The sequence below is a fragment of the Gymnogyps californianus genome, chromosome 1 (assembly GCF_018139145.2).
Source record: "Gymnogyps californianus isolate 813 chromosome 1, ASM1813914v2, whole genome shotgun sequence".
Lineage (NCBI taxonomy): Eukaryota > Metazoa > Chordata > Aves > Accipitriformes > Cathartidae > Gymnogyps > Gymnogyps californianus.
Genome location: NC_059471.1, coordinates 205,961,839 through 205,978,695, shown reverse-complemented (window position 1 = coordinate 205,978,695; position 16,857 = coordinate 205,961,839). Strand labels below are relative to the sequence as shown.

General features: G+C 36.8%; 1 protein-coding gene across 2 annotated transcripts in view; it reads left to right on the top strand.

Moving 5' to 3' along the window:
* MAGI2 (membrane associated guanylate kinase, WW and PDZ domain containing 2) overlaps positions 1–16,857 on the top strand; it is a 775,461-nt gene that overhangs the window by 536,484 nt on the left and 222,120 nt on the right. For both annotated transcript variants that reach the window (XM_050892165.1, XM_050892157.1), the window contains exon 6: positions 926–1,005. In XM_050892165.1, the coding sequence (XP_050748122.1) occupies positions 926–1,005 (80 nt within the window). The remainder of the gene's footprint in view (positions 1–925; positions 1,006–16,857) is intronic.

Here is a 16,857-nt window from a genome sequence, read left to right as displayed (position 1 = left end):
TCATCCTCCTAGGATGTGTCAGTTAAATAAAACATGGGTTAGAAGTGTCTCTGAATGATGGTATTGTAGCAAAGACATCTCAAAAACTAAAGGAGTAATGATCACATCCTTTTCTGTTTTATAGTCTTCCTTTCTTAATATATTTAGAATATTTGGCTCCAAATTCAAATGCCTATGGGGAAGGTATACATTGAAAAGATCTAGTTTTAAGTCTCGTTAGCTGTGCTAAGTATCAATTCATTTGACAAAATATTCTCCCAGAAAACAGTTTGTGCCAGTTCAACGCTATTTGATGGCTGATTCCTCAAAGATCTATTCTGAGTATAGAAAGGAGCCACATGATTCATTCAGCTTGTGCATATCTATTTTATCTCGATAGAAGGATTATATATGGAGAGATAAAGGTTTGTTAAACAAAGTATCATTAATCACTCTGTCCGGAAATGTAGACTTTGCAGGAGCATGCTGTAATTTGCATCACTTTTGCTATGCCTTGCCAGTGCTGCTGGTGAGAAATAACAAACCTGTATTTATGAAAAGGACAGGTTTAAGATGAAAATAATTCTATCTGAAAACTGTAAGAATGGTACAGAATCCTGTCGCCTGTACTCGTTCGACGGGAGAACACTGTATTTGTAATAAATTCCTTTTGCTCTGGATGAGTTCTGCATTTTCAATGAGGTTAACTTGGCAACATTCTAGTTGATTTTAATAAAAATAGCTGCTTTGAGGACAGGGAGCTGAGGTTGCCAAATTTACAGCTGCCTTGCACAATTACTCTTACACCTCCTTCAGGGCTACTTAGAACCAGTAAGCAAATTAAGTGTATCGATTGCAATTTTGTTGGACTAACCCTTTTTTCTTAAGGAATAAACTTGATTCCTTTCAGTATGTGTCTGCTCAGAGTGATCTCTTTTCTTTTCAGCCATAACACAAAGACAACATCATGGCTGGATCCACGACTTGCGAAAAAGGCTAAACCTCCAGAAGAGTGCAAAGAAAATGGTAGGTTATTAAGTTTTCGTTGCTGCTCAGAGGGGATTTGCCTTTGTGTGTGTCTCTCTCTCTCAGTTCTTACGAAAATCGGGCATTTGGGGGAATGATGAAAGGTGTTTAATTGCTGCTTTGGTTAGAAGCCATAAGTGATACCAGTTCTCAGTGTGCCATGTGTTTCTGCTTTTTATTCCCCTTTCTGATGCTATCCAAAGCTGAGGATCACAAGTGTGTTTTCTGCCTGTTGTGTGTGTGACTCCGGGACTGACCCTCTCCCTCATCTCCTACAGAGAACTTTGGTCTGCAGAACAGAATCCCTTTTCAGATTCTGAGCTTTTAATCTACAGGCGATTCAATGCATAAGGGAAACTAGCAGCACCGTGGGAATATGAATATTGTTTGATTTGTATTTAAAGGTACAGTGCTATGCTATTTAGTAGCCAATTTAAACAAATAGTGTCTGATAAAACAGGGTGTGGGAGGGAGAAAAGAGATCAGTGTCTGTCAGAGTTCAAGGCTGGATTTGGGGGGTACTGCATTGCTAATGGTTTAAAATTTAAAAGCATAAATACTGTTGAGGATGCTTAAAGGAGCTGTAGCTGTTGTGCAGGAGAGATGACTATATTGACAGATTCAGAGATATGAAATAATACAGATCATATCGAACTATCTTATATGCATTCAGTATAATTTCTGTTTTTTCTCTGGTAAAGTTTCAGTAATCAAAATCATTTAATAAAGCCAAAGTAAAAATGTATTGTAATAGATCTTTTCCTGAGGAGGTTTTTTTTCATTGTTTTATAGTTCAGTGTCAGTTCAATTAGCCAGTTAAAAAGTAATGATTTCTAAAGACTGCTACTTATTTTATTGTTGTGAGATACAGAGGATTAAATGCATGCATGCTATGTGCATTAATTCAAAGCATTTTTAAATATTTTAAATGTATTAATAGGTTTTCATGTACTGCATCTGATTTATTTTAGATTTTCCAAAATACATTCATTTGGTTAATGTAAATACTATTAACAGAAAGAAAACTCAGTGCCGTTTTGGGCTGATAAAGAGGTCACCGAGGAGTTGCTCGCTGTATGAAATGCAGGGTCAGTGGTTTGGTAAACAATGTTCCTGGGGTTTTTTGTAAATGGCTTCATTTTGAAAGATTGCTATATTCCAAAAATCCCTTCCTTATTTCAGAAGTAATTCTGACGTGCTTTTCTGACATCAGAAATTACACGTCTGAATGATTTCGTGATGCTTATTCTAGCACTGACAACACTAGCTCCCGGAGTAAATTCTACAGTGAATACAACAGAAGTGTGTTACTGAAACAAAACAAGGGCACAGGAGTTTTGCATTCTAAATCTCTCACATTACTTATATGAAGCTATATCTTTCCCTGCTCCTTAAGGAATACTAGTGGAAAAAGCAGAAGAAAAATCCACCAATATCTATGGAGTAACACATCACAGAGTTACTTGGAGTAAATGTGTGTTGCTTTTTTCTTTTTTCCCTTTTTCTTTTTCTGTTAGCTGTTGTGTACTGAGATCACAAGAAGCACTGAAATATTAAAAAAAATACCAAAGTATCTGAAACAATCTAAAGTGAAGATCGGTGCATTAAAGAAACAGCATTATTTTATATTTATTTGACTACTGGATTATCGAATTACTATAGTATGCTGGGTCTGTTGTTCTTTTAAGGGTTGCTCAGCTCATTAATGCAAAGTACTTGAAGTGAAGCATAAAAGACTTTAGGGAGAGATTCTCTGTTCTTACAGAGATTGTTCTTGCAACATCCTCTCTTTTCCTAACGTTCTTTGGTTGTTCAAAAATGTGGTTTTGGTTTTTTTTAATCCAATACCTGCAGAAGAAAAGGTTCTTAAAAATCACTAATATGCCTTAAAATGACTGTACCTTGCCATTGAGGTCCAACACCAGGGACTTTGTTATAGCACACGGGGATTTGGAATTTTTGTTTAGATTTAACGTCAGATCAAGGATTAATTTCACACACGTTTCGGCTATGGCTTGGTATATGTTTTTTATGCCAACCATCTTTTCTGTTACACTTTATGATTTATTCTGGCACATTTTACTCAGAGATACAAAATTTTAGAAAGACATCAGTGTTTAGATAGGAAATGATACTTACCTTGCTTCTTTATCGCTATCTGCATAACTTGTGTTTTTCATTGACATTCATTTTGTCACATCTGAAACTTGTATTGATTCTCTGAGATACATTATGATGTCCTTATCACCTATCAGATTCTGCTATCAGGTTTTCGTTCTGAACAACCCAACTTTTGCGTTCTCCTTTCAGTGCAAATCCTGCCAAATCCTCCTTCTTCATTTTGCCACCGGCACGCAGTTTCCACACCAGACAACGTCCAAGCAGCATACAATATTTGAGTCCTGATGCTCTGGGCTAGTGATATTGAGGGCCCCCTCTGCTCCAGGCATTTCCTCTCTTCCACTTTCAGTTCTTCAATACTCCTTTGCCAAATACAATTTTTCATTTTCTCTGGCTTCTGTATCTGCAAATCCCAGTGCTTGCTCATTTCTCTTTGCAAAATCTGAACCAACCTTCCAGCACATCCCTCCTCTTGGAAAAATTTTCACATGCCTTTGCCAAGAGATTGACAAGCTCTACCAAGTCAAGCTTTCTTTGCCTCCGTGCTGTGGACTCTTTCTGTTTTCCTTTAATGACACGCACTGCTCTAAACCCCTTTGTAGGTCAGGAGGTTTTAAGGGCTGATCTTTATTTCTGTCTCTGTCATGGAACTTCTGTGTGAGTTTCAGCAAATTACTTCGACTTTTGCTCTGTCAGATCTTTTTAGATGGCAGGTCTTTGAAGCAAGAATTGTCTCTTACTCTCTGTTTGTATCGTGCCCATCTGAGTTTCATAATACAATAAGCAGAAATAGCTGGCAATTCTTCAATAAGAAGTAGAATTTTTTACACATTTCTGATTTCCTCCAGAAAATCTTGACTTTATTAAAAATAACTATGCTTTCTCTCCTGGAAATATGAATTAAATATTTGGGTTTTCTGAATTGGAATACTTCTTTTAAATGATTCCTTTTTTTTTTTCCCCCACATCAAAATTGGTTAACCAATTTTTATCTGTAGAGTGCTACAGAAGTTATAGTTCTGCCCTCTTTGTTTCTGTAAGCTAGATTCCCTGGTTGCTACATTTTCTGTAAAGTCATATTACATAGCAGACTCACAGGATTTGCATGATTACAGGTATATTATGTGAGTGGTCTACTAACAGAGTCTGTTCTTTGGGAGAGAATATGGAAAAGAATGACAAGTGCCATAAGGCAGTAAAAAATGTAGTTTAATATTGAAAGGCAGTTCAGCCTTAATGACATGAAATGTCTCAGGTTTTAGAAAGTTTATTTTTGGTTAAGAAACATAGTAATTAAATTTTTCAAATCCTTTAATTCATTTTAGGGAACTTTCCATTCTGGAGAAAAGTGAACATATACTTCTTTGTCCAATTTGGGGATTAAACAGCTGTTGAAATTTCCTGGGATCAGATATTACAAATTTCACTTATTTCATTACTAATCCATTCCAATCAGTAGTCTCCATCACTTTTAACCCTCCCCGTCTTTTTATGTCAACCTCCTTACTCCTATCTCTTACTTTTCAAATACAAGTAGGCTTAAGACTATAAATAAAGCTTTGATTTCACCTAGCATTCATCTGTCATCTGTCTTTCCATCTCCTCTACACCCACCAACTTGACTGCAAAATATAGATGTTTATTTAGGGTGAGCCAAGTTGCCTTTAAACTTCATTGACTGTGAATGTCAGCTGTATTTTGACAATTAGAGGGCACAGATGTCTGGTTCACATGTAAACACCTGTATGTAGACAGACTACTACATTTAGGTGTCTTCGTCTTGAACTGAACTCTACCCTTCTGTCACGTTTTATTGGGTTATCCTTTTCCCCATTCCTATACTCACAGGCCATACCTTTTGGTGAGCTCACTGCCACGTACAGCTTCAGCGCTCTTCTTCATGCCAACAACACACACATCTACCCTTGTCTTCTTCATCTTTCTCTCCTAGTTGAGCCCCTTGTTTCATGCTACATATGACGTTTCCCATTGGACATCTCCCATCTTGAGTCCTCCAAGGAAATTCCCTTTTGCTTATAGCAGTACTTTCCACCTCCATATATCCTTGCCCTGCCACTTCATGGCATATAAGACTTCTCCCTTTTCCTTTTCACCCAGACAGCAGAGTTTCTTCTCAGGGCTTTGCATGGCACATGCAGTGTGCACACACAGTCACAAATTCAGGAATTCATCTCCCTTTCCTTCTTTGAGAACACTGTCATCATCTTGATCAATCATCTCTAAACATTTCAGAATTTTTCAAAACAAAGGAAAGCTGTAGATTTATTGCTAGAATTGAATTTTTAAACATATATATTTATATAGTTAATATGATTCTTGCCAGAAAAAAAAAAAAAAAAAAAACCAAAACAGAAGACAAATGTTAAATTCAGAATCATAAGAGCAATCACTGATTAGGCTATCTGTAATCTCAAGGGTATAACTATCCCAGGAAACCGATAATCTTTCACATGAGTAAATAGGCCCACTTTTCCTTACTTTTTTTCTGAAACTTTTTGTAGTGCATATTTAGCTGGACACGTCTCGTGTGAGACACAGGAGCACCTTTGTTCACTGTGTTTTCAGTTTGGAAACCTCTTTAAATGGTGCTGAGATTTAAGAAAAAATGTTTTCAAACCGTTTTGTGTTACATTTTATGAGTGCTTTAATGCTGAAAAATGCTTCTTTCTCAAAACCTCACCATTTAACATACAGTCCCTCTTCATGTTCCTGGTCTAAGCCTCATCATTTTTACATGCCCTGTACTAACCCTAGAAATGACTGGAGCCCAGCAATTAGTCTGCAGTCTTGACTATTTATTTTGCTTGTTTCCAGCAGATGTTCCTCCTCCCTAAACCATCTAACTGGTAAAAATTAGGTTCAGACTTCCAGTGACAGAGGAAAGTTTATATGGGCCCTTCTATTGTTATATTTCCACAAATGTAAACAGGAAGCCAAACCAAATATTTTCTCAAATTTCACCAGACTTCGTTGAAATTAATAACTTTTCATAATATCTTTAGTTTGTTTGACTGTTGGCATGAAAGAAGTAAAATCTAGAACTGTCTTCTCATCTTGCTTACATTCAATAAATTTTGAATTTCTTGTTAAGAGTTCAAACCACATAAAGAACCATTGTGTATATCCATTTTAACTTCAGCTGCCAGCAAATAAATCCTATACAAAGAGATCCTGTAGATTTATGAGATAATATTATTATTATTATTATGAGGTATAAAATTAAACCTACTCTAATGCTTTGAAAAGTAAGATTTTAAATTCATTGTTCTTTTTTGTATTTGCTATCTGATACTTTTCTTCTTTCTTTGAGAAGATTATTTATATGGAATAAAAATAAATAATGAAAAGAAAGAATAAATAATTGGCATTATCATTAATCTCTATAATTCCTGTTTCATGATGAGCGTCTTAAAAATCCATTTCTGTTTGAAACTGTTTTGTTTTATTTATAAATATTTTTTCTTCTCACTTGTAAAGATTTTGCAACTGAACATATAAAATGAGTAAAAAATGGTCTCAAAACTGGAGTACTTGGTTTCTTGTTTTAATTCATACTGAATACCTATCAATATTTTTTTATCAAAAAAATAGATGTGAATCAGACTGCTTTATGACACAAGCAGTTTTTTCAGTACTTTTAGCCACACTTTTTTTTCTTATTTACACAGAATTTTTTAGCATTTCTGTCACGATCAAACTGTAGAATGTCTGCCTGTATACACCTCCTTCCTTTTAGTAAGTGCAAGCTGCTCTATAGTTAAGCATATGCATAACTCTATCCAACATTGCAACTTAAAGTAAATCAAAAACATAATAAGAAATAATTTGTCATTGTTTACCTGATTCTTCACTATACTGTATTAAGACATATCAACCCTTCATATTTTTGTTTTGTAGATGCATTTGGGCATAAGCATGCTGGTTTTATGGGTAAAGCATTACTTCTTGATTCCCTTACACTTATTTTCACTGGAAACCGAGTAGTGAACTTTTGTCTTATATTGATACCATTTCTGTGTGGCAATGCCCACTAGTGGCAACTTGTAGCAGATAAATACTTCTCTACAAATAGGTTTTCATTTGATTGAAGTAGTAGTAGCCTTGAGTTTGAAACCAAATCTTTCAGCAGGCCAGGTTACAAAGGGATGTGGGACTATTTGGCTGATTGGGATGAATCCATATCAGAGATTTACATGTGAAACTTGGATGGAGCAGTGCTGTACATGGATGGAGGAGGACGTGGAAGGAGGAAGAACTGCCCTACACTGTTGAGTGGACAAAGCATTAGCAGGATACCTTGCAACTCCAGATCAAGCCCCTGTTTCTGTTGAATGAATGATCCCAATATGAACTGGGAGAGAAGGCTAGCTTTTGGGTTTCATCTAGTGCTGTGTGACCCTGAGCACTGTGTCTCTCAACATGATATTCTGCTCATTGCTTCCTACAAATTTTTGTCTCGGTGGCTTGTAAAAGGCCTTTTGTTGTTGTTCTTTTTTGAGTTGTTTCTGCAAACCAGATTGGCTTGTGCAGGTCAGACAAGTACCTGCTGAGCTCAGTGTATAACATTATCTGATGCAGGGGCAATGTATTTATCTTTGATATATCTTTGTCTCAGCTAAATTTAGTTGAAAACTAACAATAGATTCAGACTTTAACAGAGGGAAATGGTGAACAGACAGACAGTATGAACCCATAGAGTTCATTTCCCTAGCAAACCAAAGTAGAAAGAGATATCACCTTCAGAAAAGTAGGTTTTTTCTTGATCAAAACAAGAACTCCTAAAATTATACAAGTCATGATTGATATCTAATGCTAAGTGCTAGTTACCCTGTGTGTTAAATGGTACCATTTGTTTCGCTGTAGTCAAGAGTCTACCAGCATTACTATTTTAAAACTTGTTTCCAGGGAATTATATTTGCTGTTGGAAATATGTTGAGGAGAGTCTCTTTTTTAGACTTTGTACCAGCATAGCTTAATTCTTTTCTTCAAATGCTGGAATGTTGTTGGTTATTAAATAGGTCACCATACAAAATAATGCTTTTATATAGAATGAGACATGACTATGTATAAAGAGACCTTTGCTTATTTTATTAGCAGTTCATATGTGTATTTTTTCAGGAAAGCTGTCTTGGAGAATTTTAGCTTAATGTTAATTTATAACATATGACTAAGCCACAGATAAATAAATGCCACAGAAGTGTCTGTCTCTAATACAGTTTTCAGTCCATGGTCCATGGCAGCCATGCAATTCATAAAAATTTAGTTAGTCTATGTTATCTTTTATTATTCCTGTTGGTGTTAGTTAATAAAAAACAGCTGCCAACCGCACTGAAAAAACTTTCTGTCTGTCCACCTGTCCATCTCACATGAGATTTCAGAAATATTTAAAGTGGATTTAACTCTTCTTCACTGAAGCCATTTGGAGGCTGGAGTCTAAATGCTAGTTAATATTTTCCATGAGAAATACAGAACCGTTACTTCTCAATATGGACATGTTAAGTGATTTCGAATGGGAGAGGAAGCGCAGTGCACAATCATGATGGATAGGAGACGGCCGAGGTGCTCTCTCTGTGAAGGGAAAAGCATAGGGTTCCCCATCGTAGCTGATGTGGGCACCTACCAGGTACTTGCTGCAACATCTGATATGTGGTGACCTGCTGCCTGAAAGGGAATCCAGATCCCCATGTTGAGAATTTATTTGTGGGTAGGGAATCAAGTGCAAAATGACAAGCCAGAAAGGCTGCACAGTGAAGAGGGAGATAGCTGAAGACAGAAAAGAGGAAAGGTTAATCACAAGCTTGTGTCTTGAATCTTGATCCTCTCCAGAGCTTAGCGAAATATTCAAGGCTTTGAAGTATCACATCCATCTAAGAGCCAGAGTCTGGCCTCCTCTGCATCCTTTCTTGAGGATGGGGCTTATACATATTTCTCAAAAAAATGCATTGGGACCTGTTTCTTTTATTTTAAAACACACCGACTTTCTCTGTTACAGCCTGGAAAAGATACTATCCTGCAAGTGAGAAAAACATGTTGAGTAAGCTCCTCTGCCAGGTGGGGTGCAGAATATAATGTCAGATTAATCAATCCAGAGAGAAAATATGAGAGCAACATAGAGCATGACATTGTCCCTAGACATTTTAAACCATCTCCTCTGGGATGGTTTGAGTTGCTGTGCCAAGGACTGTTGCTGTTTTTTTCCCAAGGGCAAGTAAGCAATGCTTACAGAGTTCAAATGAGAGTGCCAGGCACACATGAGTAATTTTGATGCAAACTTTTGATGCTACTCCGCAAATGCTTTTCAGTTCAGACATCAAAACCCTTCCTGTTCCAGGCCTGAGTCACTTCAGAGTAGGGACTGCCCATCACGCACTCCTGCCTGGTGGCTTTGTGATATGGACAAATGACTAGGTATTAGGAAATGGATTGACAGACTACCAAATACATTTCAGGTTTTGACTTAAATCCAGGTGTTTCCAGATGATAAGAATACTGCACCTTTAAACCACAAAGTTTTTACTTAGAACTCTCTTTTGCAGATTATTAACCCCATTTTTAAGTAGTATTTAATGCCATCAGTTTTGTAATGGAGCTGGCATTACTTGTAATAATATTGATCACAATGAATTTTTTCTGTCATTTAAGTACATATTGAACATGCTTTTTTCACCTTGCATTTTCAGTTTTGGGTTAATTAAGCAATAACAAAATCTCTTGAACTGTCATGACCTTTGGAAGGGCATTTTGTGCTGGCAACACCAGCTCGGCATTAAATGACCAAAAAAACCTTCAATGCCAAAATCACAATAATGATAACAAAAATAAGAAAGGGGGCACCTCATTAGTGTTTCTTCCTGGGAGTTCAGAAGACACTTCTCTGGACAACCTGGTTGCAGTGACACAGCTTATAAGAGTAATTCTTCTTCATCCTTCAATAAGATTTAGGACAAAATAGCTGTCCACATGTACATACCTTGGCTGCCTATGCCTTGGGGCCAGCCCTGTGAAGCCTCCTGGTATCTCACTGGGGGAACTCTTGGGTGCAGGGAGTGCTTCCTTGAAGCACAGTTATCAGTGTGACAGATAAGTCCTTTAAGCTGTAATGGACTATTAAGTATTAGTTTGCCTTCAGAACCATTACAGTTTCTCACAGTCTCAGACGTACAAATCCCTGCAGAGTACTAGCCTTAATCTTAAATAGAGTTGGTAATTGCAAGGACAAGAATGAATAAAAGTATAGAAAAAATGTCTATTTTCCGTGATTGTTCAGCTAGCACTTGGCTGTCTTGCGCTCACTGCTCTCACTGCTCACCCAGATTGTGTGTTTAAATGGGGAGATGCCCAGGCCCCGGAGGCATCCTGTGGCTGCCTGCGGACATAGCGCAGGGGCTGCGAGGGCCCCTGCCTGCACAGGTGTTGTCAGCCCAATAGTAACTCTTCCAGTGACCTGAGGATTTTAAAGGTTGCTAAATGCAGCCTGAGGAAGCTACTAACTTGTCCCATGGTCCTTGATGAGGAAAATCAAAGGCTTTCATTCTAATTAGTTCATGATGTTACGAAAATAAACCACTTCAAGTTTCAGTGTTTTATGAAAGAGGGTCATGTAAACACACCTTTCACGTGGCTGTGAAACTTATTTGCTTGTAAAATGCTCTGAGGTTCTCAGCTGAAAAAGTTCATAGAGATATGAAGTATTATTTTTGATATATGGCCCTTTATAGTTTAAGTCTTTATTATAACATGTATAATAAATGCCCACTGTAAGGAATGCAGCATGTTCGTCAGTGATGTAAGGTATAATGAATAATACATTTTAAAATGGCAATAAAGCTTGACTGTTATTTTGTAAAACTTTTTCAAATTATAATTTAATTGCAAAATAAAATAAACACATTCACCAGTGATGGACCCCAAAACAGAGCCAGCAAACTGGAGCTAACATGATAGTACAGTTTAAACTACAGTGCAACTGAAAGATGATCCAAGGCTGCGTGACCACCACAAAATGGCTATGGTAGCTTGAGTTTCTGCTGGCGTTGCTGGAGCTCCTCACGTCCAGTTTCTGATAGCATCCCTTTTTCATTTTGCTGCCAAGTTAATTGGCTAAGCTTAAGTAGTTTTCAGCTGGAATGTGTAATGAAATTTAGAAAGGGAGGGAGAGACATTTTTTAAACTCATCAGGAGAAACAGGGCCAGAGTTTTAACAATTCACATCTTTAACGAGCTATAAATTGGATTCTACTCACCACTGAAGCAAGTGGCAAAATTCTCACTGACTGCACGAGGTTGATTTTTGCCACAAAAATGCAAGCATTGTGTGGTATGAGAATAGAGGTGGCCTGAAATATTCCTACAAGGACCATTGAAAGGAATGCTCCAATGTGGGAAATTCTGAAAGGAAATCTTTTCATATAGAAAAGAATTCACAACACCATATTTAGCAAAGATCATACTCAAGGCCTTGATGCCAATTAAGAACAAAAGGCTGAAATTCCTTCTGAAATATTGTTTAGTCATAAGTAGAAATCAGAGTACATGATTTTTAATCCTACTCTCTCTATAGCCTTAATCCTTCAATCCTTAACTTCTAAATGGCAATGAAGCATGATAGATTTAACAAAGAGGGGCTTGTGGGATTATATTCATTACAATATGTCCAGCTACCTTCATTTTTATCATTTCTCCTCCCTCTGGCTTTTTCATGAAAGCTCTTGTTTTTAACGGAGATCATTAATGAAAAAGGAATGGCAATCTTCTCCTTTTTAAAAATTAATCTTCATAATTGCCCCATTTTAAATTTCATCCCAAAGGTCAGCAATTTCATTGAATTTAGAAGTTAAAAACAATTTGGTGTTCTTTGATGGAAAGTTTGCCTTGTTATGCAGACCTGTTGGGTATTTCCTGGCAATCATTTCAAAGCACGTTGCTACCAGATAAGAAATATAATGACTTGCTAAAATCTCTAGTAACACTCATTATTTTTCAGATACTTTTCAAGGCAGATTATTTGTCATTTTTTTCAACATTCTTTGTTTGTTCTTTGCTTATAATGCAATATATTTATAGACAAGTGAAGATGAATCCAAACTTTTCTGTACCTTTAGCAGTTAAGCTTCACAAATATAGTTGCCTCAGGGTTTCTTCTTAGTATTAACTGAATTCCTTACACTTAAGACTTCCCAGCTTCCATTTTCTTTTTATTTTTGTAATATGCTTTAAAAAAGGTCTCAGTAATTTTCCTTTTGTGAGACCTGGGCTTTGATTCTAGCCTGAACTCCTCAAAGTGAGCATTGGAGTCCCTGTTAAATAGAGCTGGAAAATCCTGTCTGAGCACAGATGTCCTGTATTTAAGATTTGACAGATAACACAGCACTTTAAAAAGCCACTGTCTTTCATGACTAATACTCTGGCGGACCCAGTGGCAGATAAGCACTGTTTGTGGGAGAGAAAAAAAAATTTTGTGGTAACGTTTCAAGCTTTTTGAGAAGTGTATCTGCCCTAGTGGGAGGAACACATAGGCATTTAGTATGTGGATGGTGGCTATCGCAGAACAGTTGGGAAGGGAAGAACTGCATTTTCAGAATTCATAGTAGAAGGCTTTGGAATAGAATAAGTGGCTATAAAAGGTGGAAAGTATAAAAAGCAGAGATATGGAGAACATGTTGCAGGCTATATAAAAAGAGATTTGGATTTGTGGTGCCTTAAAACATTAGAATTATTTCAGCATAGAGAGATAAAGAGGGAAAGATCTCTCTGGATATGAGAAAACCCTGTGCCTAGTAAAGATAGGAACAAAGGACTGGTGAGGCAAACGGGCAGGATTCTGGAATCCAGACGGGAAATGTTAGAATTTGTTTCTTCTAAACGTCAAATCTTTACATGTAATTAAATTCTACAGAGTACAGTCTAATGTTTCATCAAAATAATCATTTCTGATTACACATTCTGGTGAAGTGCTGTATCTTTGTTGTCTGTGCAACTGTAAAAATGAAAAGGCCATAGAAATGCAGAGGGATTCCAGATAAATGTAGTCACTTGCTATACCCAAACACAAACGAGCCTTACTGACATATCTACATATGTGCATATTGCTGTAGACGTGCAGGCCAGATTCTGGTAACTCCTGAGACTGGGAGGCTGCCCAGGGAGCTTCCCTGTACAAAGGAGTAACACCCAGTTCTTCCTTTGCATCCTCTTCCTTCTGGTGCGTGAAGGAGGGGAAAAAAGTCACATCTTACTGTCAAACCTATTAACAATAGTGCAAATTAGCAATTTTGTCTGAGAAACTCTTTAGTTTAGATAACATCTCACTGTTCATAACCTACACCTTTCCTATACTGGCACTGCAGTGGTAACATTGTTTGCTCTGCTTGACTCTGGAGATAACTCAGAAGCTACAGATTCTTTTGCCTGCATAGGTAAATGTAATGGACATTGGACTTTGTTTCAGTGTACTTTTGCTCAAATGGACTTTGAAAAATGTGAGAATAGTTTTAGTTTTAGAAATTTTTATTTTATCTTTCAGCTCTGACACCACCATGAAAGACATGAGTTGCTCTGTCCAAAAGTTTTACTATTTTGGGGGGAGGGATCATAGGGGTAAGGGAGGGTTGGATTTATTTTTTTAAACTGGCAGACATCTTTTTCCTCTTTCAATCCCAGCTGGATTTCTCTTATCTATTTTATCTTAAGTAGTCTGTGATTTTCCCTTTTTACAAGAAAAATTTTTGCTTGTGGAATTTATAATTATAGTTTAGCTTCTCTATAATAGAGCACTTACTTGTGCGAGCAAGGTTTTCCCTTACAGAAGAGCTGCATTTTTTACTCCTTTAAGAAAATTCCAGTGATCCCAGTTTTCCTATTACAGAAATAGAAACATTCTATCCATATCTGAAAGTCCTGTTCCTTCTGTCCAAAAAGCATCCAGAATAATTGTATATCACTTTCATAATTAAACACTTTTAGAGATACTACAGCAACCCCTGATCCATCATGGTAATGTGCAGCTACTGAATCTGAAAGTGTCTGCCACTGCTTTCACAAGATAGAGCTCATGCTTTTCATACTATGACTTTTGCTTGACCACCAATTTATCTTCAACTTATGTCAGTTTTTTAGAAATTTTCGCCATTACAAACAGGGTGAATGAAGTCACCTTTAGCTAGTTTGGGACTGATATATTTTGTATACTCAGATATTCATCTTTTAAGGGTTTCTGTCTGGAAATGATCTCCTAGTTTCCTCCATTGGACTAGAAGAATAATTTCATTTCTTTCTGGTTCAGCTGTGGAAGTGGGAAAGCTCTGCCATCATTGATTGTTTGGGAGGCAGATGATTTTGTAGACTTTTCAGTCTCATCGTTGTTCTTTCAGTAGGTTTAATGAGGGTCATTAGGCTATTGCAGGTTATAGCCTCCATTAGTATCCATTAAAACTGCCATTTTTTTCTGGTGGTCCACTTTGTTCAGAGAGACAGATGTTTCCATGTACTTTTCTACTCCACAGTTCTCTGTGGTCACTTTCTGCACCATGATATTTCTTCTTGGGCATTCTGTCGCCACCACTATTTGATTTATTTTGCATCTTCACAACTCAAGAATACGCCTGTATTTGCAGGCTGTACATTCATATGCAAGACTGTACAATGTTGCTCTGATGAGTACTGAAAAATAGTATGGAAAGACCTTAAATTGTATGGCTTCCCAACTGTTAAAGGCATGACATATAATACCCATTCACAACATAGGGGACTTTCAAAATTGTTTGAACTTTCTATATTTTATCCCCTCCATGTCTTTGTTTTTCAGATTCTTGAAGGACTTTATCACCTTTAGTTTCTTCTCTCCATCTTTCTGTTCTCATGCTTCCCTATGACATCTGGTCTCATAGTGCCATATTTGACATCTACGGAGTAGTTTAGATTATTCATTAAATGTGGGTGTTAATTTTTGAGAAGTTAAATTGTGGTTTTGGACTTTTGTTGGCCTAGTGAAATGATCATGGTAAGCAGAACAATATTGCCTACTTGCTGCTTGCTGCACTGATTGCTGGAATTTGCACATCACTTTTTTGTTTAAAAAAATCCTTTTTGTAGCTAGAATATATCTATTAATATGTACATTTCTGTAAATAAACTAAACAGGTAATGCTGGGTAGAAAAATATAGTCCTAGTTATCTATTTCAGTAAATGGTATTGCATTAAAATTTCGTTACACCCAGCTTGAATCCTCTGCTGTTTTGCTGACTGAAATGGAATCTAACACATGGTTAAAAAGAGTAGAATTTGGTCTAGCAAGGAGTAAAAGCAAATAATCTTTTCCCCCCAATCTTAATCCTGCAAGAAATAAAGTTGTTAGTTTAAGGAGCATTTGCATTAGTAAAGAACTGAAGAATTTATTCTATCATCTGCACTATCACTAGGTAGGCAAAAGCAGAATTAGAATGAATTGTTATGGATAAAGGAAAGTAATAAATATGCTTTCATCTCTTACTTAAGCATCAGTAAGATTATAAATTACGCTAGTACAAGAGAAGGAGGCAGCTGGCAAATCCTGTTGTTGCTAATGTTTTTTAGGTTAATGTTGAAAGAACCCTACAGATTCATTATTTTTTTAAAGAAGCCCAAATAAACTCTCAGTCAGTGAAAGGTGACAGGGGACTTCTTCAAAACCCACTGAAAGGCTTCTGCTGAAATCCACTGAAGAACATTGGATTAGGTGGAAAGATATGTCATCTGTAAGAGGGAGGTTTTGCCTTTTTCTCAGTGTAGGCTCCCATTATTGATTGACTTGAAGGGTTCCCTATTCATGAGGAGTGTGCTTTTTTGAGATTTTGTTTATGCAACACCAAATATTGTAATTATGTCTTCATGAATATTCTTCCCAGAGAGAACAATGTGTATTCTGGTGGCAGTGCAATCCACATTTAAAATTTGTGTGCAAACAGTGTTTGTTTCGGATTGTGTATGCCTTTGTGATAAGTTTTCCTTCTCTCATTTCTAATGGTTTTTGAATGACTGTGGCAGCGGTCACTGACAATTAATGGCTGATGGGCAAATTGCATGTGTGCTGGCTTTCTTTCCGTGATTACTGGGACACTTAAAAAAAAAAATCAACGCCCTCATACATTTCTCTGCCAACCATCATCTCTGAGTTACTGTTCTGCTCATTTTTCCTTCATTTGTTCTTGAGATTCACAAAAATAGAATAACTTTTTCTCCCCTTGGAATATTTTTTAGTAATGACCAGATTGATAGAAAGCCCAGCTAGAATATTTAGTGTGTTCGGGATATTTTTTGTTGCTTAGCTCTTAATCTGAGAAAGAGACATAATGGCAGATTCTTACTCCTTTCCTGGGGTAGCAAATGTGCCCCATTATTGCCATAGTAATTAAGTTAGGCATTGTTATTACAAATACAGAAGGCTTTGAAACATCAATAAGAAAACTTTTTAAATGTTTGTCTGAGGGAAAGGTGGAGCTGATATTTATATAATGTCCTGCTTTGCAAAACAAATACCTGTGTTCCCAAAAAGAAGACTTGCATTAAAAGGTTAGTTGTGCTTTATGTTCCTGTTGCATGTGCAATGCTATACAGAGGTAATGAATTTGCACATATTTCAGAGTGCATTCACAGTTATTAGTGTGGTCAATTTAATGCTTATACTTTGGGCAATAGTGAGGGCATGCTCATCTCATGTCCTATTGACCTAATCT